The sequence below is a fragment of the Sycon ciliatum genome, chromosome 1, assembly GCF_964019385.1.
Source record: "Sycon ciliatum chromosome 1, ocSycCili1.1, whole genome shotgun sequence".
Classification (NCBI taxonomy): Eukaryota; Metazoa; Porifera; class Calcarea; order Leucosolenida; family Sycettidae; genus Sycon; species Sycon ciliatum.
In genome coordinates, this window is record NC_088643.1 from 73,043,416 (window position 1) to 73,062,000 (window position 18,585).

The window sequence follows — 18,585 nt, forward strand, 5'->3', positions numbered from 1 at the left end:
ATACCATGCCTTGTTGCCGTAACACTGGCACAATGTACTGGAACAGTACACGCCCACCGTGTGCAGTCCGTCAATGTCCGCACCGGCATACAGCCTACTGGACGGGGTCACAGATTCGCTGAAAATCAATGAAAAAACAAGAAAATTACAAGGTTTCGATGGGTAATGCTAAATTAGCGGAAACCTACGGAAATCGCGGCATTTGCTGCGATTTCCAAGCCAAGGACAGGGTACAGCTGTACCCTCGTTAGCGGGACGACATCGGTTACAAGACAAACCTCAATACAGTAGTAGACATGACAACCATCCAAACAATCCCCTGACGAAATGCGTTCAGCAGTCGTACATGCACGTCTGGATAAGAGATATTTTGTTTGTGGACGTTGCAACGTCACCTTCAGCTGTCGCACAGGTTCGATTCCCTCATTACAAGACTAAGCAAATGGCCATGGATAGCTCGATCGATGTTTCATGTTGTCTTGTATCGGGGTCGGGTCCGATGGAAAAATTGTCTAATAACGGGTTGTCTTGTACAGGGAGGGGTCTGGGGAAATTTTTTGCTGAGGAAACATCATTTCTGAGGTGGATACAATATGAATAATGTAAAACAGCAGAAAAATATGCAAATCCGGATAGTAGATACAACTCGTTACAACAACTTATTACAAGAGAAACATGTTGAAACCCCTATGGTTGTCTACTACCGAGGGTAGACCTCAGTGTAGAGACTGGCCTGGGCCCTCCCGACCTGGCACATACTCCTAACGCAGAAAAATTCACACCTGCGCGACACGAGGGACCTACTCACCACATACACACAATATTGTGTACATGTACGTCTACTGTACTTCGTTAGGGGCAGAGTGGATCCAATTAAATTTATTTGTTTTATCTGTTGACTTCTTATGTCATGACTTTCAAGTAGGGCTGAAACCATCGTGGATTTTCACCTATCGATTACTCTTTAGCTTACCGATCGATTAATCGATTATCATCGTTAGCAAACAGTGTCAGGATTTTGTGCAAAAATTACTCTGTTTCCACAAGCTATGCCTTCATAATACTAAAAAAATTCGTTAGTGAAAGTGTGGCTCTGAAACACGGCAGTTTTGAAGTCAATTGAAACTCAGAACATGAACCATACCCCTTGCAACTAACTGCATACTCACAGCGGAAACTGAATCGAACTTCACAAAAGAGGGGGTTTCAGTACTTTTTGGATTCAAAATCCCAAACAATTAATTAATCAGATCATCTATAATGTAACGATTAGTTGACTGTGGAGAAAATATCGATCGATTACCGAGTATTTGGTTTGTATAATCGTTTCAGCCCTACTCAAGCTCATGCACTACATCATTTTCGTGCATGTTCAAGTGCATAATTATTGTATTGTCGTTTGTTCATGGCGGTGGCTCATGAAGGCTGGGCTCGTTGCTACTAAAAAACACTCTCTTGAAGTAGCAATGGTGCTATTGCAGAGTACAGGATTAGGTTCTGCCGTGTGAGTACAGGATTAGGTTCTGCCGTGTGTGATTGCTCAATTTGTAAGTGCATTATTAATTTGTATCCCTTTATTCCCTTCTGCAGGTACCAGTAGTGCAAATATTATCAAAGTTAAAATAATTACCGGTACCCTCCCCCCCCCCCCCCCACACACACACATACCCCCTGTCCCCTCTCTCTCACCTGTCCTCAAAGCAGTGGGCATAGGCAAGTCGTGAACAGTTCTGTTGCCCCAACTGGCTTCACACTGCACTCAGCACGGGTCGGTGCACCGTTGTGTCTTCAATGTTGTTGCCAGCACGGTATTGCCCATTTCCAGAGAGAGTGGGCGAGTCCATTAGTAGGGTTTACATAGACAGAATGGTACTAGTAACCAAACACCAAAACAGTCATCATGCTACACCCCCCAGGATATAATCAGATACATACATAACTTCATAAGTCAAGCACTAGTACATTGTACAGTAGTAACAAACAGTGCTGGGAGTCGATAGTTTTGCTGCTCACTCAGTGCTCAAACTCTGGCAGGGACTTTCCCTACCTCGCTGTAAGGATTACGTCATCTTTTATGTCTATGTACTGTGACGTCGTGACTGCATACCAATAGCTAGAAAATAGTTACACAATCTGAATCCACTCGAATCATTCGAACTAGTAAAAGATCAAGAAGGCTCTTGCAGTTGTCTTGGAAGACTTGTTTGTCATCGCAGATTCGCATTGTCCATTCCGATCAGACGGAGGCCGGCTAGATTAAATCTACATACAGGTTATTTGGGGAACGTAGAGGATTGGATTCCTGTTTGCGGGCTATTTCATTTCGGGGTACACTCAGCTGTGAGCACAGTCATTGCTGTGTATTGTTGCTCGCCTCGTCAAGAATAAGAATGGTGCGTTTCTTGCCTGCTATCAGGGTTTTGAATACAACTGTTTGTACCCTAGAACACTGAAGAGGGAAAGGTGATGATAGAGTAAGAGTCTGTTTACATGAGAAAAATAAGCCCAGGCCTATTTGCATCGGGTTTATTTTTCAACCTTTAGGGCCGGGGCCCGGGGGGGGGGGGGGGGGGTCACACTGAGGGAACAATCCTCAGATTATAAACCCTAAATCATTTTTTTGACTTTTCATCATGGTCCCACTGGATAGAGCTTTTTCAAGGTTGTACCAACGGTCACTTTTTGGGGTCCCGGTGTGAGAAATTGTTTGAATCGCTGGTGAACAGGCGAAGCCCAGTTCGCGTTCACTTTGTATGGGAATGGATGCGTGTAGGTGAAAGAAGCAGTAGAATAGCGCTCCTCTTTCTAATCACACATGTACGCAGTGGCAAATATTCGTGAATGACGAATTTGGATCAAGAAGTACCTGTTCACGGCCCTACTGCCTTTCCGGTTGTCGCATATTTTCGAGAAGGCAAAGTCTCCACTCAACAAAAAGTCATATGAAAATGTGCCTAGAACAAAAACAAAAGAGGCGCACTGTCTACGACGATATCCTCTCCGGCCAGGACTTATTTTCTTGGCCGTTTACATGAGAAAAAGAAGCCCCAGGGGTTGGATAAGCTCGAGGTCTGGGGTAGTGCTAGTTGAGCTCGGGGCGAGCTGAGTAAGTCGGCCACACCATGTAAACGCCCGCACTCTGAAATGATGGGTAGCAGATCAAGAAGGGCGTACCGTAAACGCAGGGCTGAATAAGCCTGGGCGTATTTCTCTCATGTAAACGGCCCCTGATGAGCGTGAATGAATGCGAAACGTTAAGTCTCAACACAGCTCCCCCTCTCTCTCTCTCTCTCTCTCTCTCTCTCTCTCTCTCTCTCTCTCTCTTTCTCTCTCCCTCCCCCCCCCCCCCCCCGCTCCTGTGTGTAATAGAGAAGTGATGAGAGAGAGAGAGAGAGAGCTCTGCTCAGGACCCTCGTTATGCTTAGTTGCACACCGCACCTGGCCCGCCACACTCACTGCTGTCCTGTCACGTGGTTCATGCCTGCCTGTGACACACAACGCAGATACGAAATAAAGCACTGTGGACCCTGGCTAGCGCCAGACGCTACTGATATCTTTTGTATAGCGTTGGGAATAAAGCGCTGTGGACGCTGGCTAGTGCCAGGCGCTACTGATAGTTATCTTTTGCATAGCCTTGGGAATAAATTTGGCCGGGTCATGGCTGAGTTAAAAACTCATGCATTGCATGGAAGCAAAACAGAACAGGTGTGGAAAAAGCAGTCAGTTTGGTTCGAGTATGTAAACATCTAGAGTTCATCACATACATACATACATACATACATACATCCATACATCCATACATCCATCCATACATCCATACATCCATCCATCCATCCATACATACATACATACATACATACATGTACCATGTATACGCCCGTCGCAAGAGAAGCACGCAAATCTGCAAATGCACTGGATGTGCACCCACAGATTTTCTCTTTATAGCAACGATAGCGGATCTGATTCTGATTGAAACAGATCAAGACAAGCGCCAGATAACTGTCTAATCCACACAACTGGCGAAGCCATGCATACATACATACATACATACATACATACATACATACAGTTGTGGCAAGTGAAATCCAACACTTGGCATAAGGGACTGCACCATGCAGTCTGCAGCCCTGCATACGTACAGTACATGTGTTACATACAACTTTAGGCCACGCCGTTTTTTTTCTATGTTTCGCGTCACCTTATTCGATGAAATCAATGAGGGAGGGCGAAAAAAATAAAAAAGCCATCCAAAAAAAACAGTGTACGTGCATTGCATGTACAGTGAAGCGACGCGGCACTGTTCATAATATTATACTTGTACATGTACATTGACAATCGTCATGCACATGTACAAGTAACATGTACATGAATACATGAGTGTATCCCCTCTGCCATGCTTGTGGTCCAAACACAGGCGGCATGATGATTGTGTGACTTGCGGCCCAGCTTATTGCACACACATGTACTGTGTGTGAGCTGAGTTACATTTTCCGGTTTTCTGGGTTTGCATTACATTTGTATTGCATTTTCAAAAAAAAACATTTCCGTTTTTTTAATTTTTTTAAAACTCCGGCTGTGAAATACATGCGCGCGGGGGACGCGAAACATAGATAAAAAAACGGTGTGGCCTTATCTGTCTGATGACGAAACTCGTACTCATCACAGTCAAGGTTCGAAAGGTGCTGGCAAAAATGAATGGGGATTGGATACCAATACTCCTTATGTGTACCATATTTGTGAACTGCGTGTATCTATGCTGTGACCTTTCGATCTGTTTGGGATGCATACGGCTCTATAGTACAAATTAGGTGCAGTGCATTACATCATTGGTGTCCATTTGTGGCGCTGTCCCCTATGGCAAGTGTCGGATTTCACTTGCCACAACTGTACATACATACATACATACATACATACATACATACATACATACATACATACATACATACATACAATTACATACATACATACAATTACATACATACATACATACATACATATGAGTATTGGGACTGACTGTACTTGTACTTGTCCGGTACTGGTGTCACAAAGGTGAGACTAGGGAATGGAGATACCCAGTAATACCAACAGTACACTGGGCATATGCAAGATTTAATTTTGAGAACATTTTATGTGGAACAGGTCGGTTAGAAGTGTTTGAAACTTTTGTGACTTGTTTGATTTCATGCACAGGCTCTCTTCCGTGGGGCACTGCTTACGAGGAGTGCTCTCTCTGCATCTGTGCCAGCACTTTGTCGTCAGCATGCGTCGCTTGTCAGACGAACTCCTCTTTCGAAATGTAACATGGGTGCGTCGCTTTCCTCCTCCTTGAAGGTTAGCTGTTTGATTTGGATTTGGTAGTCTGGTTTTTTTGGTGATAATTTGATAACAGTACATGCTATTTTGAATATCTGCCGAAGAGAGCTACATTGCTTCTTTTTTTTTCACGATTTAGTCATGCCTGAAGTTTAATATTCACAAGTATATCTCATCTTTTTTATAATTGAAGTCCTTGTCAGCTGCTGGTTGTGGTGACATATCATTAGTTACTGTGGCAGAAGCGGTCCATCCATTACAATACAGTAGAGTCATCCATTACAATACATGTAGTGCTCGACACACGATATGGCAGAGCCTACGGTACACACACACAATCAGCAGTGGAAGACTGAACACCTAATGTATTATATCCGCTACTACTCAGAGTTCCATTCGCAGGTGACACTCATCAGCCGACGTAAACTATAATGATCAATTGTTGGCGTAGAGTAGAACCCGGGTTAAGGGTCCACCTAACTCTGCGCGGACATAGCTGGACTCAGTTGTACAGGGATGGGCAAAAAGGTGTGCAAAACGACTTCTTGTGAGTAGATGGACCTCGGAAAAATAGTTTGGAGCGAAAAAAGTTACGGCTTCCTCGGCAACCGACGGGGGACCCCCCCCCCCTTGGGCCGGAAATTAAATCCCGGTATAAGGATCACCCGTACAATGTACATGCCAAGTGACCCACGGGCCCACCCCCCCCCCCCCCCCCCCCCCCCGGGCTCCGAAGGATCACCCGCACAATGTACGTGCCAAGTGACCCCCCCCCCCCCCTCCCGGGCTCTGATCCCTAATCCGGTGTGACCCTTAACCCGGGTTCTACTCTACAGTACAGTCAGACTTCGCTTAAGGTGGCCCTCTGAGCTTTGGGGGTCAAAAACCCGACTTTCTTGGATTGCTCCCAAAGTGCAGTCAAATCCTTCCTATATCATCCAAGAACACACAAAAAAATTTGAGGGCGGTATTCAAAGCCGTTCCGGAGATATAGCCGCCTGAACATAGGTGAATACATGTGAAATTTCGAAATAATAATAGTAAATTCCAATAATTGCAAGTTGGTTTAAAAATTTCATACAGACATACACACAAACGCACACACACACACACACACACACACACACACACACACACACACACACACACACACACACACACACACACACACACAGAGGGAGGCAAACACACAGACAGACATACCTATCCAAATAAGATCATACCGTTCTCACACCACTATTTACCCTGTAAAACACATTTACATAAATCAAATTTTGGTACCCAATTTTCTCTCTTTTTCAGCCATTGCCGGACCTTGTAACCAGGCTGTGGCTTCAGTTGTTGCTTCTACACCCCCAAAAGTATATATTTTCTGAATCCGTGGACCTTTGGCTAGGTGCTAAAACTCAATGTGGCCTGTTCTCAGGTAGTATAGGCTGTAAAGAGCATCTCCAACATGTGTCGTTCTTTTGCGCATTTGGACTATGGTTTTGTGTTTTCGATATTGGAAACCTTTTCTGAGGTTTTCTTTGTATATTGTTGTTTTAGCACCTGAAGTTGGATGTAAAGAATGTACTCCATGTGAAAAATGTCATGATAAAAACATTGGTATTTCTGAGTGCTGGTTACGAGTTCTATATACGGCAATTTTCGTAAATTCACATCCACACCGACAGTGCTTGTGAAGAGGTCCATTTTTCCTGGTGAAGATCAGACTATGGGATCTCAGGAATTAGTGTTGAAAATTTGAACCAATTATATGCATTGTAACCAAAGTTACGCTGTTTTCCGGGCGGGGTGCCGTAAAGCTCAGAGGGCCACCTTAACCGCACACATCCGTTTTCCACAAATCTATCCGGATAGGCGAGAGGACCGGATAATCGAACACATGCTGTATGTATTCATGACATATGCTGTAAATCGGTAACCAACAATATTCTTCCGGATGGCGAGGGATCCGGATAAGCGAGATCTGACTGTACCGTCGGGTGCGGAAGAATGGGGGGGGGGGGGGCAGTGTCAAGGCCAAAAGGTCGTTCTTATTTTCCATGCGGTCGAGTCACTGCGTAAGTATGGGCATGTTGTGCTGGGCGAAATCCTACCGGTACCCTGTTTGTTCTGTGGCACACTGTTCTTGGGCGCCCGGCAGTACTGCATTGCGTGCTCAGTGCCCTATTTCAGAGCAGCACACCGTTCTTGGACGCCCGGCAGTACTGCATTGAGTGCTCAGTGCCCTATTTCAGAGCAGAAAGTTGGCCGGCCATGACTGATTACTCTATTCTGATGATGTGCTGCAGAACTGCCTTGGGTCGTTGCGTCGCTGCGCCACCAAGCAAGCACCACCGTCTTCGCCCGCAGCCGGCCTGCCGTCACGTACCGATCGCATTGTGGGCAAATGGCTACTAGGCTGTGCGGGTATGGTGGTGGGAGCAGTGATGCTTGGCGGTGTTACCCGCCTCACCGAGTCTGGCCTGTCCATGACCGATTGGCATTTGATTCGGGGCATGAAGCCGCCAGTGTCGCAAGAGGAGTGGGAGGCCGAGTTCAACCGTTACAAGCAATTCCCAGAGTTTGAACAGTGAGTGTTCGTGTGCCCGGCACTTTTATATTTTGTTTGGAAATACGCAGAACAACACACGGCAATTAAGGCTAGTTAGTCGCTACTCAGGGTTTCATGCTTTCGCAATCATCAGGCAAGTTTTGGAAATACATGTAAAACATTCTAGTCTCTGAGCATTATCGAAGACTACTATTCACCGCACAGCTTTCTCCAGTCCTTGCCCACACCACCAGTTCGAATAGATATCTTCTAAATTGTCACCTATGAGGCTATTATTATCAGGAATGGGGAGAAGAACATCTCGGATAATTAATACATTTCACGGTTCGCGTGAGACTCGGCTGGAAGCCAAGTTTTCCGCATCCGCCGTGGGAACGCCACCACCCTCTAGGATCAAGGCGCAGATGCAGCGCCGAAACGGTGGGAGGTGAGTAGATCAGACCCACCACCAAGTGGTCAAAGACCGAAATCCCGTTAGCTGCATCTCGGATACAGAGACTAATACCGGGTTCAAGGTAGTACTACAAATCAAGCGCCCACCATTCACACAGGTAGCGATATATCAGTAGGGCCGGTATGGTATACTATAGTGCTGTAGCACAAAGTTCAGTAGCAAACACATTATGTAACGTTGGTGACAGACTAGAGGTGATAGCTATGTGAGCGCAGAGGTGTGCTGTGTAGAAAAGGAGACAATAATGGATGCGGATAGGAATGGGTGGGTGGGTGAATGGGTATGTGTGAATATGTTGCTGTTATGTATGTCACTACCAGTATTCCTGAATATTCGCTGAATATTCTCAAGTCGGCTTTGCACCTTCTAATGGTGACTCCTCTATCCACATATTGTCATTGAGTGCGACGTCTCAGAGCATCAGTTCATCATTTTTTCCCTGTGCTATTGCCATTGCTTGTCCGTTCTTCTTTCGTAGATTTTGAGCAGCGGGTCTGTGGACCTATTTGTAACGCTAGCCCTGCAGACACTAAAAATGTACACACAAACCACTACTCTCACCGCCGTTGCACTTAGCTATTCCCGTATTCTCCGGGTTGTGTACTTGGTTTAAGTGCTCTTTGTCTTTCCTCTTTTGTTTGCTGTTATTTTGTCAGAGTTCACCATGACTTCCAGCTGGCAGACTTCAAGAAGATTTTCTACATGGAGTACATGCATCGCATGTGGGGCCGTGCCATAGGTGTGGCATTCGCTCTGCCTGCTGCCTTCTTTGCCTACAAAGGCTGGCTGAACAAGGGGATGAAGATCCGAGTGGGAATCTTTGGAAGTCTCATCCTTTTTCAGGTAGGCTGTATGTTGCGTGGTACCAGCACAGCTCATACGATAGTACCATGCACAGCCTAAACGAACTCGAACTTTGTAGTAAAACTGGCTGTAGAGTGTGTATGTGTATGTGTGTGTATGTGTATGTGCGTGTGTGCGTGTCACTGTGTGTCAGCTAGTTCGGTTGGTGGGTACACTTATGCCAAATATTGTGGGGTCTGTTGCCAACAACGGGCTTGGCTACTTGAAGGTGTAATGTTGCTTCTGGCTAGAGTAACCCTTGTGTAATCAATGGTGCTAGTGAAGCTTATATCAGATCCACTCTGATTTAGCCACACACTAGTAGCAAGTATTACCTTCACCGGGGCAGGGGTAACTGCAGTTGGATCCTGGGACGGATACCCTGATGCCGTCAATCCTTTTTCTGCACCTTGTCCTCACCCACTTACTGAGGTGTGGTGAGCCCATAAGTGGGATCATTTCCAAGTCCACCCATAGTGAGGGGGTCTCCTACTTGTAACTCTGCTCTAAGCGTCTTCAATTCGTGGGAACCAAATACCTGACTGTATAAGACATCAGGCTCAGTGACTCTTGATACATGTACTGGTACTCGGTACTCGTTTAAAATATTATTTTAATCGAGTACCAGTATCAAGAGTCATTCAGCTGGATGGTTTTAGCTGTTACTTGACATCGTCCATTTGCCTGTTGTGTCTGGTCTGGGTATGCGCCACACCACTGTGCAGGGTCTGTTGGGCTGGTTTATGGTGAAGAGTGGTCTGGAGCAGCCAAAGGAAGCCACCGACATTCCACGTGTCAGCCAGTATCGCCTCGCCTCGCACTTGGGCTCAGCTCTGCTTCTCTACATTCTCATGTTCAGCTCGGGCCTGAAGATACTGTTGCCGCACGCACAGGTATGCCTTGCACTTGTCAACTGACTACTGTGTGCAGTGTAGTAGTCGTGACGTGGCGTTAGTTTCTTTGTTGAAACGTGCACATGAAGTATTGAACTGTCCGTGTCCGAAGTCTGAACACACATTGTGTACTGCATGTAGAAGCAGGGTTGTGAGAGGCATATCTAGTTCATTGTAATTCGTAACCCAGCTCGTTGATGTGTTGACTTGCTACAGTACTGTTGTTGTGTTGTTATTCCGCTGCTGGTATACAGTGCCTACGTTTATGCTACTTTTTGTTGGCATAGTTCTTGTTTTTGTTGTGACTCTGACTGTGTGGACGTGTGTGTCTTCTTTCTACGTATGCTATAGACGGGAGGTGCACCGCCTGCTGGTTTGGGGCGTCTGCGTGGTGTTGTTCACTCTGTCAAGGGATTGACGTTCATCACTGCCTTGTCCGGTAAGTGGCGTTCAGTCAAATGGCTGTGTGTGTGTGTGTGCGTGCAGTCGTAAGCAAGAGGAAATGTGACCTTGTGCACTCAATACTGGGCTTGCTGAGTTCATTGCACGGCCCAGTGTTAGTTAGCACTACTGCTACGGACTTCTCCCGCGGCGCTGGGATGCAGCTGCAAGACAAGAACACGGACATCGGGTTATGGCTCTGCAGGCTTGGTCTCGAAACGAAACGCAGCAAGCTGAGACGACACTGCGGCAGCACATTCACGTGCCACGTGGATATCAGCCACGTAGTTGTCAGCTTCAACAAAGTCACGCAGGACCCACTTCACAATGATATCCAGAGACTTGGGAGCAATGTAGAGACCAAGCGCCATCCTTTCCATCACATAACGCTGGCCGTCAACGAGTACAACTTGAAAGGGCAGCAATGACGTTGCAACATGGACCTGGAGGTAGGCCTTCCGTATGTCAAGCAGAACATACTGAGGGGCAGCAGAACATACTCAGGGGCAGCAGAACATACTTAGGGGCAGCAGAACATACTCAGGGGCAGCAGAACAAACTCAGGGGCAGCAGAACATACTCAGGGGCAGCAGAACATACTCAGGGGCAGGTCCAGCTTGAGTGAATCTGGAATGACAAGAAACAAATTCGTCGTACATGGCAAATGAACAGCTGCGTCGTGTCGAGACACCTGCCGGGAAGCTCCACCATGTACAGGCACACTGTTACCATCAATAGCAGTCAGGGGAAGTGAACTGCCTGAAAAGAGAAGAAAAAAATGCCAGACCCACCAGGACCCGAACCCGGGACCTTTCTTGTCATGAGCGCGAGTGGTTAGAGCATTGCTCATGACAAGAAAGGTCCCGGGTTCGAGTCCTGGTGGGTCGGGCGTTTTTTTCTCTTTTCAGGCAGTTCACTTCCCCTGACTGTTAATGTTTACCTTGGATTAACTTAACCTATTCAGGGGCGTCACCGGACCCCTTCACAGGGGGGTGCACAGGAATTTTGCACAGGAAAAATTGTGCACAGGAAAACACGAAAAAGTTCGCTGATAGTGAGCTGGCCAGACGCTTTCCTTTTTCGAGAAGACGACATTTTGAGAGGAAACAGCTCCAAAGACTCTTCAAGTGTGGTGACCTGACTAACTTACTTGCGACCACACTGAAATTATTTATTTCTTCTGTTTCAAACAAACACCCAGCACGCCGCCGCGCGTGTACATGTATTGAATTTGTAGATTCTAGTACAAGGCCAAAGCCTGCAAAGGATGCAGCGCTGCGCACAAGTGCACGCGCGTAGTAGGTAAGTACTAGCATTAGTATAATCGGTCATGTACATGCACTCGCTCCACGCACTCACGCGATCGCGGCAGACAAGTACAACTACTGAACTAGTTTTTATAGTGCATGCAGTTTATTAGTAGATCTAGATTCTACCAGCACTACACTTTTCATAACCAGGAGTTCGCAAAAAACCAAGGTCGAATTTTTTAGGGGGGTGCACGTGCCCCCCGTGCCCGTCACGGGTGACGCCCCTGCTATAACATGCATGGTTGAAAGGACACAGAAGAGAACAACAACCAAGAAAAGCCACTGAAATCGCTGTCATCAGCAGAAACGTGCGCGGTACGCTGAGTTCGCTTGTGTCACCGAGTGTACACTGTCACAGGTAGGGCACATTTTGCGTGTGACAGCGATTTGAGTGGCTTTTCTTGGTTGTTTTCTCTTCTCTCTCCTTTCAACCATGCACGTAATAACTGTGTTCCTTTTTTTCTTAAAAAAAACCTGGTCTTTTGGCTTGTGTACGGGTTGCATGGTGGAGTGCATGACTGAGGAGCGAGGGGAATGATTAGAATCATTGGATATCACTACCAAGAGTCCATACCCCCTCCCCCAGAGTGTGCAACTCTGATCTCCCAGCTACGGTTGCTCTGCGCGTCGCGCTGCCTTTGTCACATAGTGAAATGACGATCAAGCTGACTGGTTTTGTCCTTCGGTTAAGTGGCAGAGTTGCACACTCTCCGAAGGCTGTGTACTCTTGGTACTACATCTCAGGATGTATGTGGCATGCTGTTACATTCATGTGGTCCGGTGTGAGTTGCAGCAACCGTACTGCATGCATTACATTTTTATCAATTTTTTACTTACAAGTATTATTTTATTATTTAGAGTTGAAGAACAAACAGGCAAATTTACCTAATTATATGATATCGACTAAAAAGGAGAATAAATTATAAAAGGCCAGTGAAGGTACATGTAATGATATTGAATAGAGTAGGTAATAAATAGGGCTGAAACGATATGCAAAAACTGCTTAACGATAACACTTATAGCTTAGCAATCGATATAACGATATAGCGATATTCGCGCTCGCTGGGTCAGTGTACGCACTAACTCAACAGTAACTGTCTACCACCAGTGTATAATGTGGTAGTGGACAAGTGCCATGCCAGTGCACAGCGCGGTTTGGACCCCGTACACACAGTAACACAGTGCACGCAGCACTCACCGCACTGTTACTCGCGTTCTGGCACCTTACACACGTACATCTACATAGTTCAGTAGTATTGTTATATCGTTAGTGACAGCTAACGATAATCGATAATTTCCTTAGCGATTAGCAAACGGTTAATCGATCATATCGTTTCAGCCCTAGTAATAAAGTATTACAAGCCAGTTAGGCCAGTAAAGGAAATGATAATAAAGCGGGGATATAATGCTTACCATCTTGATGCTTGTACAAACTGGTTGCTGTGTGTGTGTGTGTGCGCGCGCGCGTGCGTGTGTGTGCGTGCATCATCTTGCTTGGCCACTTGGTTACCTGTATACATGTACATGGTCAAATGGATCCGAATTAGGTGGTTTGCTCAATTCTTGCTCGATTCATTCTAAGACCGGTCTCTGACTCACTTGTCTTTGGTCTGGCCTGCAGGTGCATTTGTAGCCGGACTTGATGCTGGACTGGTCTACAACTCATTCCCAAAGATGGCTGACCGTTGGGTGCCAGAGGAAGTGCTTGCTATGAAGCCCCGCTGGAAGAACTTCTTTGAGAATGCTGCCACCGTGCAGCTTGATCATCGCATTCTGGTGAGCAGTTTCTGTTTGAAATAGCCCATGCTAAAGGAGTGTTAGGATTGTGCTCATATAGTACTGCTACACTAGCTTTTACATCAGTACTTCCTTGGCAGCTAACCCAGATACTGAAAACGCCTGGATGATTTGGAAGCAGACTGAAATCGGACTTGGCGATGGTAGAGTTCAGCGTATAGGCATGTGCATACGCATGCGTTTCAGGTTCATTGCTAGAAATAAAATCAGTAAGGTCAAGTGTTGGACTTGGTCGCAAGTAGGTTAATTCCACGTCTGCAGCCAGATTTCAGCTGGGGTAGCTGCTGATTGCATGACCCCAGTGGAGGGAAAGGTGGAGGGTGTGTTGCAATTAGAGATGCATTGTCAGGGAACCGGTGTGGGTGCTCATACACCCACGCTAAGGGTAAGTCCACATTGTCAACAGTGGACTGTACCATGTGATACACCGGGCTATAACCAAGTCCCGTGTCATGTGATACTCCAGGCTATAACCAAGTCACGTACCATGTGATACATTAGGCTATAACCAAGTCATGTGATACACCAGCTGGTGCACTACCTCCGTGGAACATAGAGTACCTTTTTTAGAATGCAACTGACATTACTGTAACAGTGATACACAGCATTCTAGGCCTAGGGATTATTTGACTTCAATACCGCAACACAAGTCCTTTAGTGCTTTATGACACAACTGTTGTTTCTGCTGCTGTTCTCATTATCATTGCCACTACCTTGATACTTGTTGTTGGTGTTCAGGGTAGTACTACAGCTACTTGTGCTGTGGGAGCGTGGGCACTCGCCAGGACTGTAGCCCTACCGCCACAGGCACGTCTCGCTGCGCACTGCATGGCTTTCATGGCCATTGCCCAGGTATGCCCCTCAGTGTGCGACTGTGCGTGTCTGTGTGTGACCTGGTGTGTGTGTGTGTGTGTGTGTGTGTGTGTGTGTGTGTGTGTGTGTGTGTGCACGTGTGTGTTGTGTGTGTGTCTGTGTGTGTGTGTCTGTGTCTGTGTCTGTGTCTGTGTGTGTCTGTGTCTGTGTGTGTCTGTGTGTGTCTGTATGTGTCTGTGTGTGTCTGTGTGTGTCTGACCTGGTGCTAGCTAGATGGCTAAATCTGATCTGTGTTGTGCATGTAGCTGTTTGTGGGCTCAGCAATCAATTGCTGCAGTCCAGTTTTCATGATCAGGGTTGCCCCTGAAACTACACTACAAAACTGCGTGTGACTTCACAAGATTAGATTACGCATGAGCTATAACAGACAGCATGGAAACGAGAGAGCTTGCGCTCAGGACCTTCGCTATGCTGGTCATGGTCGCACCTTATCTGAGCAGCAATAGCCTGGCTGACGGAGTGTACGAAAGCTGTTTTCAGGTCGCCGTGGGCAGGGGTATGGTGCCATCGTGTCCGTGCTCTGTTCTTTGCTGCAAGAGCATCATCACACTTTGGTGTCCACCAGCATGGGTTTGCTGCCCGGATTAAGGGCAACCAAATCCTCATTCAGGTCCCTCACCTGGGCTGCCACAGCTCCTCGATCTTGCGGCTCACCTGCACCTCTCTGTCTGTAGACTCCTCGACCAGTATGGATAGCGTCTGCACAATGCCTAGCAGCGAATGCTCTATCCCAGGAAGAGAGGAGCATAGCAATTCCATGTGGGCCTCGCCAAAAAAAAACCCGCAGAGGAGCTGCTTTCGGCCGGCTTGCCCATGCCGAGGCACTGCCTACTAGCCTGCCAAGCCACTGTCTATACTACCAGTTCTGGCCCTCCTGTGACATGTACACTTTTTTAAGTCCGAATCAACTCCGAATCACATACATTTTGATGGGGAAAAGCCGTAAATATGGCATACCGGTATGACTGTGACAAAAGTGACAAACAGCGACAAAAGAGAGTCATATTTCCACTGAAACTCGCCCCAAAGGGTGCCCGGTTGACCAAAGTGCCCGTAAGTTCGGGGTCCAGATAACCGAGGTATGAGTGTACTAACTTCTACACCACCTGACCGCCATACTACCAAGAGTACATAAGCAAGAGCGTGCATCTCCTATCGCGAGCTGTGTTGGGTTCACCATTCACGCGGAATTTTTTTATTGCGTCATTCTTTGGCAAAAGTATGATCAGGTGCGTATGCTTTCCCGCGCTTGTTTTGTAGATACGGTGAAAGTTCATAAGGCTCAGGAGACATCGATCTATCGTCCGTTGTGCTACTTAGACTACCGTGGCTGCGATGTACAACTTCTTTATAATTTGATCTCTGGCTACGCATGATGGCATCAGTGAGCCAAATAGCCGCGAAAGTCTGATGTCATAAAAAACATTCCGCTGTGGGCTGGGGTATTGTCAAGTTGCACACCCTTCGTTATGTACTCTTGCTACTACCTGAAAAACAAGGAAAAGCACGTACTTCTTGTTTTGCCGTGATGTACATGTATACTTATTTGGGACAGTGCTATCTGGGAGCTACACGCGAATCAAACAGGCCGGACCTGAACCCGTGTACACGAATCCAATCTACGAGATCGTCACGCAACTTTAACCCTTAGGTGTGGATTTTGTGTAACCGTGTAAGTAGTAAGTGCACAATTCTGCACGGTTGGTCTTGGTCTTGAGGTGTAGTGGCCACTGATGTCTAATCAATGCCCACTAAACACTACAATCAACGGCTCCTTTTCTAACTGCGTGTGTGTTGTTCATGTTCACCTTGGTGTTTATGCACTTGCGCAGGCATCTCTTGGTATCAGTACACTGCTGATGCACGTCCCCGTGTCATTGGCAGCAGCTCACCAGTCTGGCTCTCTCGCTCTCCTCTCAATTGTGTACTGGCTGTCACTGGAGCTGAAGCGCTTGGCCAAGTGATGAGTGCTGAAAGCAGACTGACCTTGCAGACAGGCAGGTGATACTGAATACTGACCATGCAGACAGGCAGGTTGACGTGGTGCTGTAGCGCTCTGTCGTGTGGATTGAAACATTCCTGAAACGCTCGTCCCGGTATCATCACACACCGTACAGTTGTGTACATCATCAGCCGATCGACCTGTGCCAGACACTGATTTACTGCATGTTTCCATCAAGGCTTTGTGCTTACGTTAAACGTGTATCAAACTGTACTAGTAGGACGTCTGGCCTGCCGTGTCTTGAGCAGAGTTGGGTGACCAGTTGCTTGGTTCATGACGGATTCTCAGTACAGGGTGCCTGTATCAACCCCAGACCTCAAGCCAGTGGTGGTACAGTACGGAGCGCAGCACACCCCCTGTTCAGACACGGTGCCTTCTGCGTGCGCGCGCGCGTGTGTGTGTTTGTGTGTGTGTGTGTGTGTGTGTGTGTGTGTTGGCCAATGCTGGTATGTCGATTGAGGAGGTAGCTGAGTGTATTGGGAAAGTGCTTCTTTTTCACAGGCCAGTAGTCAGTGATGACCAGTACTAGTATTACAGTATGACTTGCTATACTATAATATTCTGTTCAGTCACTTAGCATTGGTTTGGCCATGGCATGAACTAAAGCATGATCTACATTGTACATGTATGCCCAGCCTTTCTTCAACAACTGCTTCAGGTCCGATGCTCGTGGCGCTTGAATGTACAAGTTTTCGATTATTTTAGTGGTGCAGAAGGTTGACGAGGCTGCTTTTCACCAGCTTGCCCACTTCCAATGTGTTTCTGTGTCTTCTTTGTCTACCTGACACCTGGGCCCTTAGCCAAGGGCAATGATGGATTGCACTCATTCGTGCATTTACCACGATTGCCATGGTTACGTCATGTGTTACCGATGCACAGTTGTACGCTGGTAATGCCTAATGGTGCTTGAACTAAGCAGCTACCTTGAGGCCGAGTAAAAAAAATTACTAGATGATCGTCCTTTTTTTTGGAAAAATCGGGGAGGGCGGGAGGATTTTATTTTTATTTTTTTACTTTTTACCCTCTCATGCACACAGTGTACACAACAACATCAAGGTTTTTTTTCTCTTTTTTTCTTTTTTTTTCTTTTTTTCTTTTTCTTTCTTCAGCAGATCGATACTGACGTTGTGATATACTAGTAGTATGTGGTCCATATAGTAAAACTCACGATTTAAAAAATAAAATATTTCTTGGGGCGCTGACAAAAACTGGGGCGGACGGAGACGATCATCTAGCTTTTTTTTTTACTTGGCCTTAGTCTTTTTTTTTCTTTTTTTTTTCTGTCGACACTGCATTTATTCGCACAGCAGAAAAGCAACCAACAGAAAATCACGGAGTCATAGCAAACAAAACAAGATCATCGGATAATAAAAAGTGTGGCTAGACCGGCTACTCCGCGCAAGAGTCTCAGTCACGCAACTGACAGTCGTTGACTGCCAGCACAACAGGAGTGGCAGCATCCAAACGACTGCGGTAGGGAGAAGCACGGTGACCACGGAGGCTCATGTTGCAGGATCGAACCAAAGCAAAGGAGACAAGAGAGCGGATCCAGGACATGACGGAGGAGTAGGGTTCATGCCGCTTCTCCGAAACCATATGGCCAAGACGCTTCAGGAAAGCGTAGGCTACCTTGCCTAGAATTTACAGTCTACTGCACCTAGACTAGTACTATGCTTTGGAGTTGAGACTCTTGTGTTGACAGAAGTCCAGTACTGTACCAGGCGTTCCCGTTTACATTGTTGTGCCGAGTAACTCAAGTTCCTCTTCAGAAGAGAACTTCACCCAAAAACCAAAACTTCATGGTCCGTAGAGTTTTGGACGCTGAGTCGAATGGTGAAGGTCCCACTTCGGTCCGACCAAGCGTTTCTGAGATATCTTCGGTTGAAATTGTACTTTCGGGGGACGCGCCAAAACAACATTTACAACTTGAGCTTGATTTTACTCTAGAACTACTGTTACAGTACATTATTGCTTCGAAGGTTTATTATTTTTTATTCTTATTTAACTAGGGAATTCCCAACAGACGTCTTCGCCTTTTACAGGGAACCCTAAGAAAGTCTTCGATGGATGATCGAAATTTAGGCGAGAACGGCGGTAAG

General features: G+C 46.6%; 1 protein-coding gene across 1 annotated transcript; it reads left to right on the plus strand.

Annotated features, from left to right (window-relative positions):
• Positions 1-2,153: 2,153 nt before the first annotated feature.
• Positions 2,154-17,225, plus strand: LOC135805340 (heme A synthase COX15-like). Its single transcript, XM_065319361.1, has 9 exons — positions 2,154-2,393; positions 5,191-5,331; positions 7,611-7,891; positions 8,984-9,170; positions 9,896-10,063; positions 10,415-10,502; positions 13,436-13,590; positions 14,350-14,463; positions 16,317-17,225. The coding sequence occupies exons 1-9, from the start codon at positions 2,391-2,393 to the stop codon at positions 16,446-16,448; spliced, it is 1,269 nt and encodes a 422-aa protein (XP_065175433.1). The 5' UTR covers positions 2,154-2,390; the 3' UTR covers positions 16,449-17,225.
• The last annotated feature ends 1,360 nt before the right edge of the window (positions 17,226-18,585 follow it).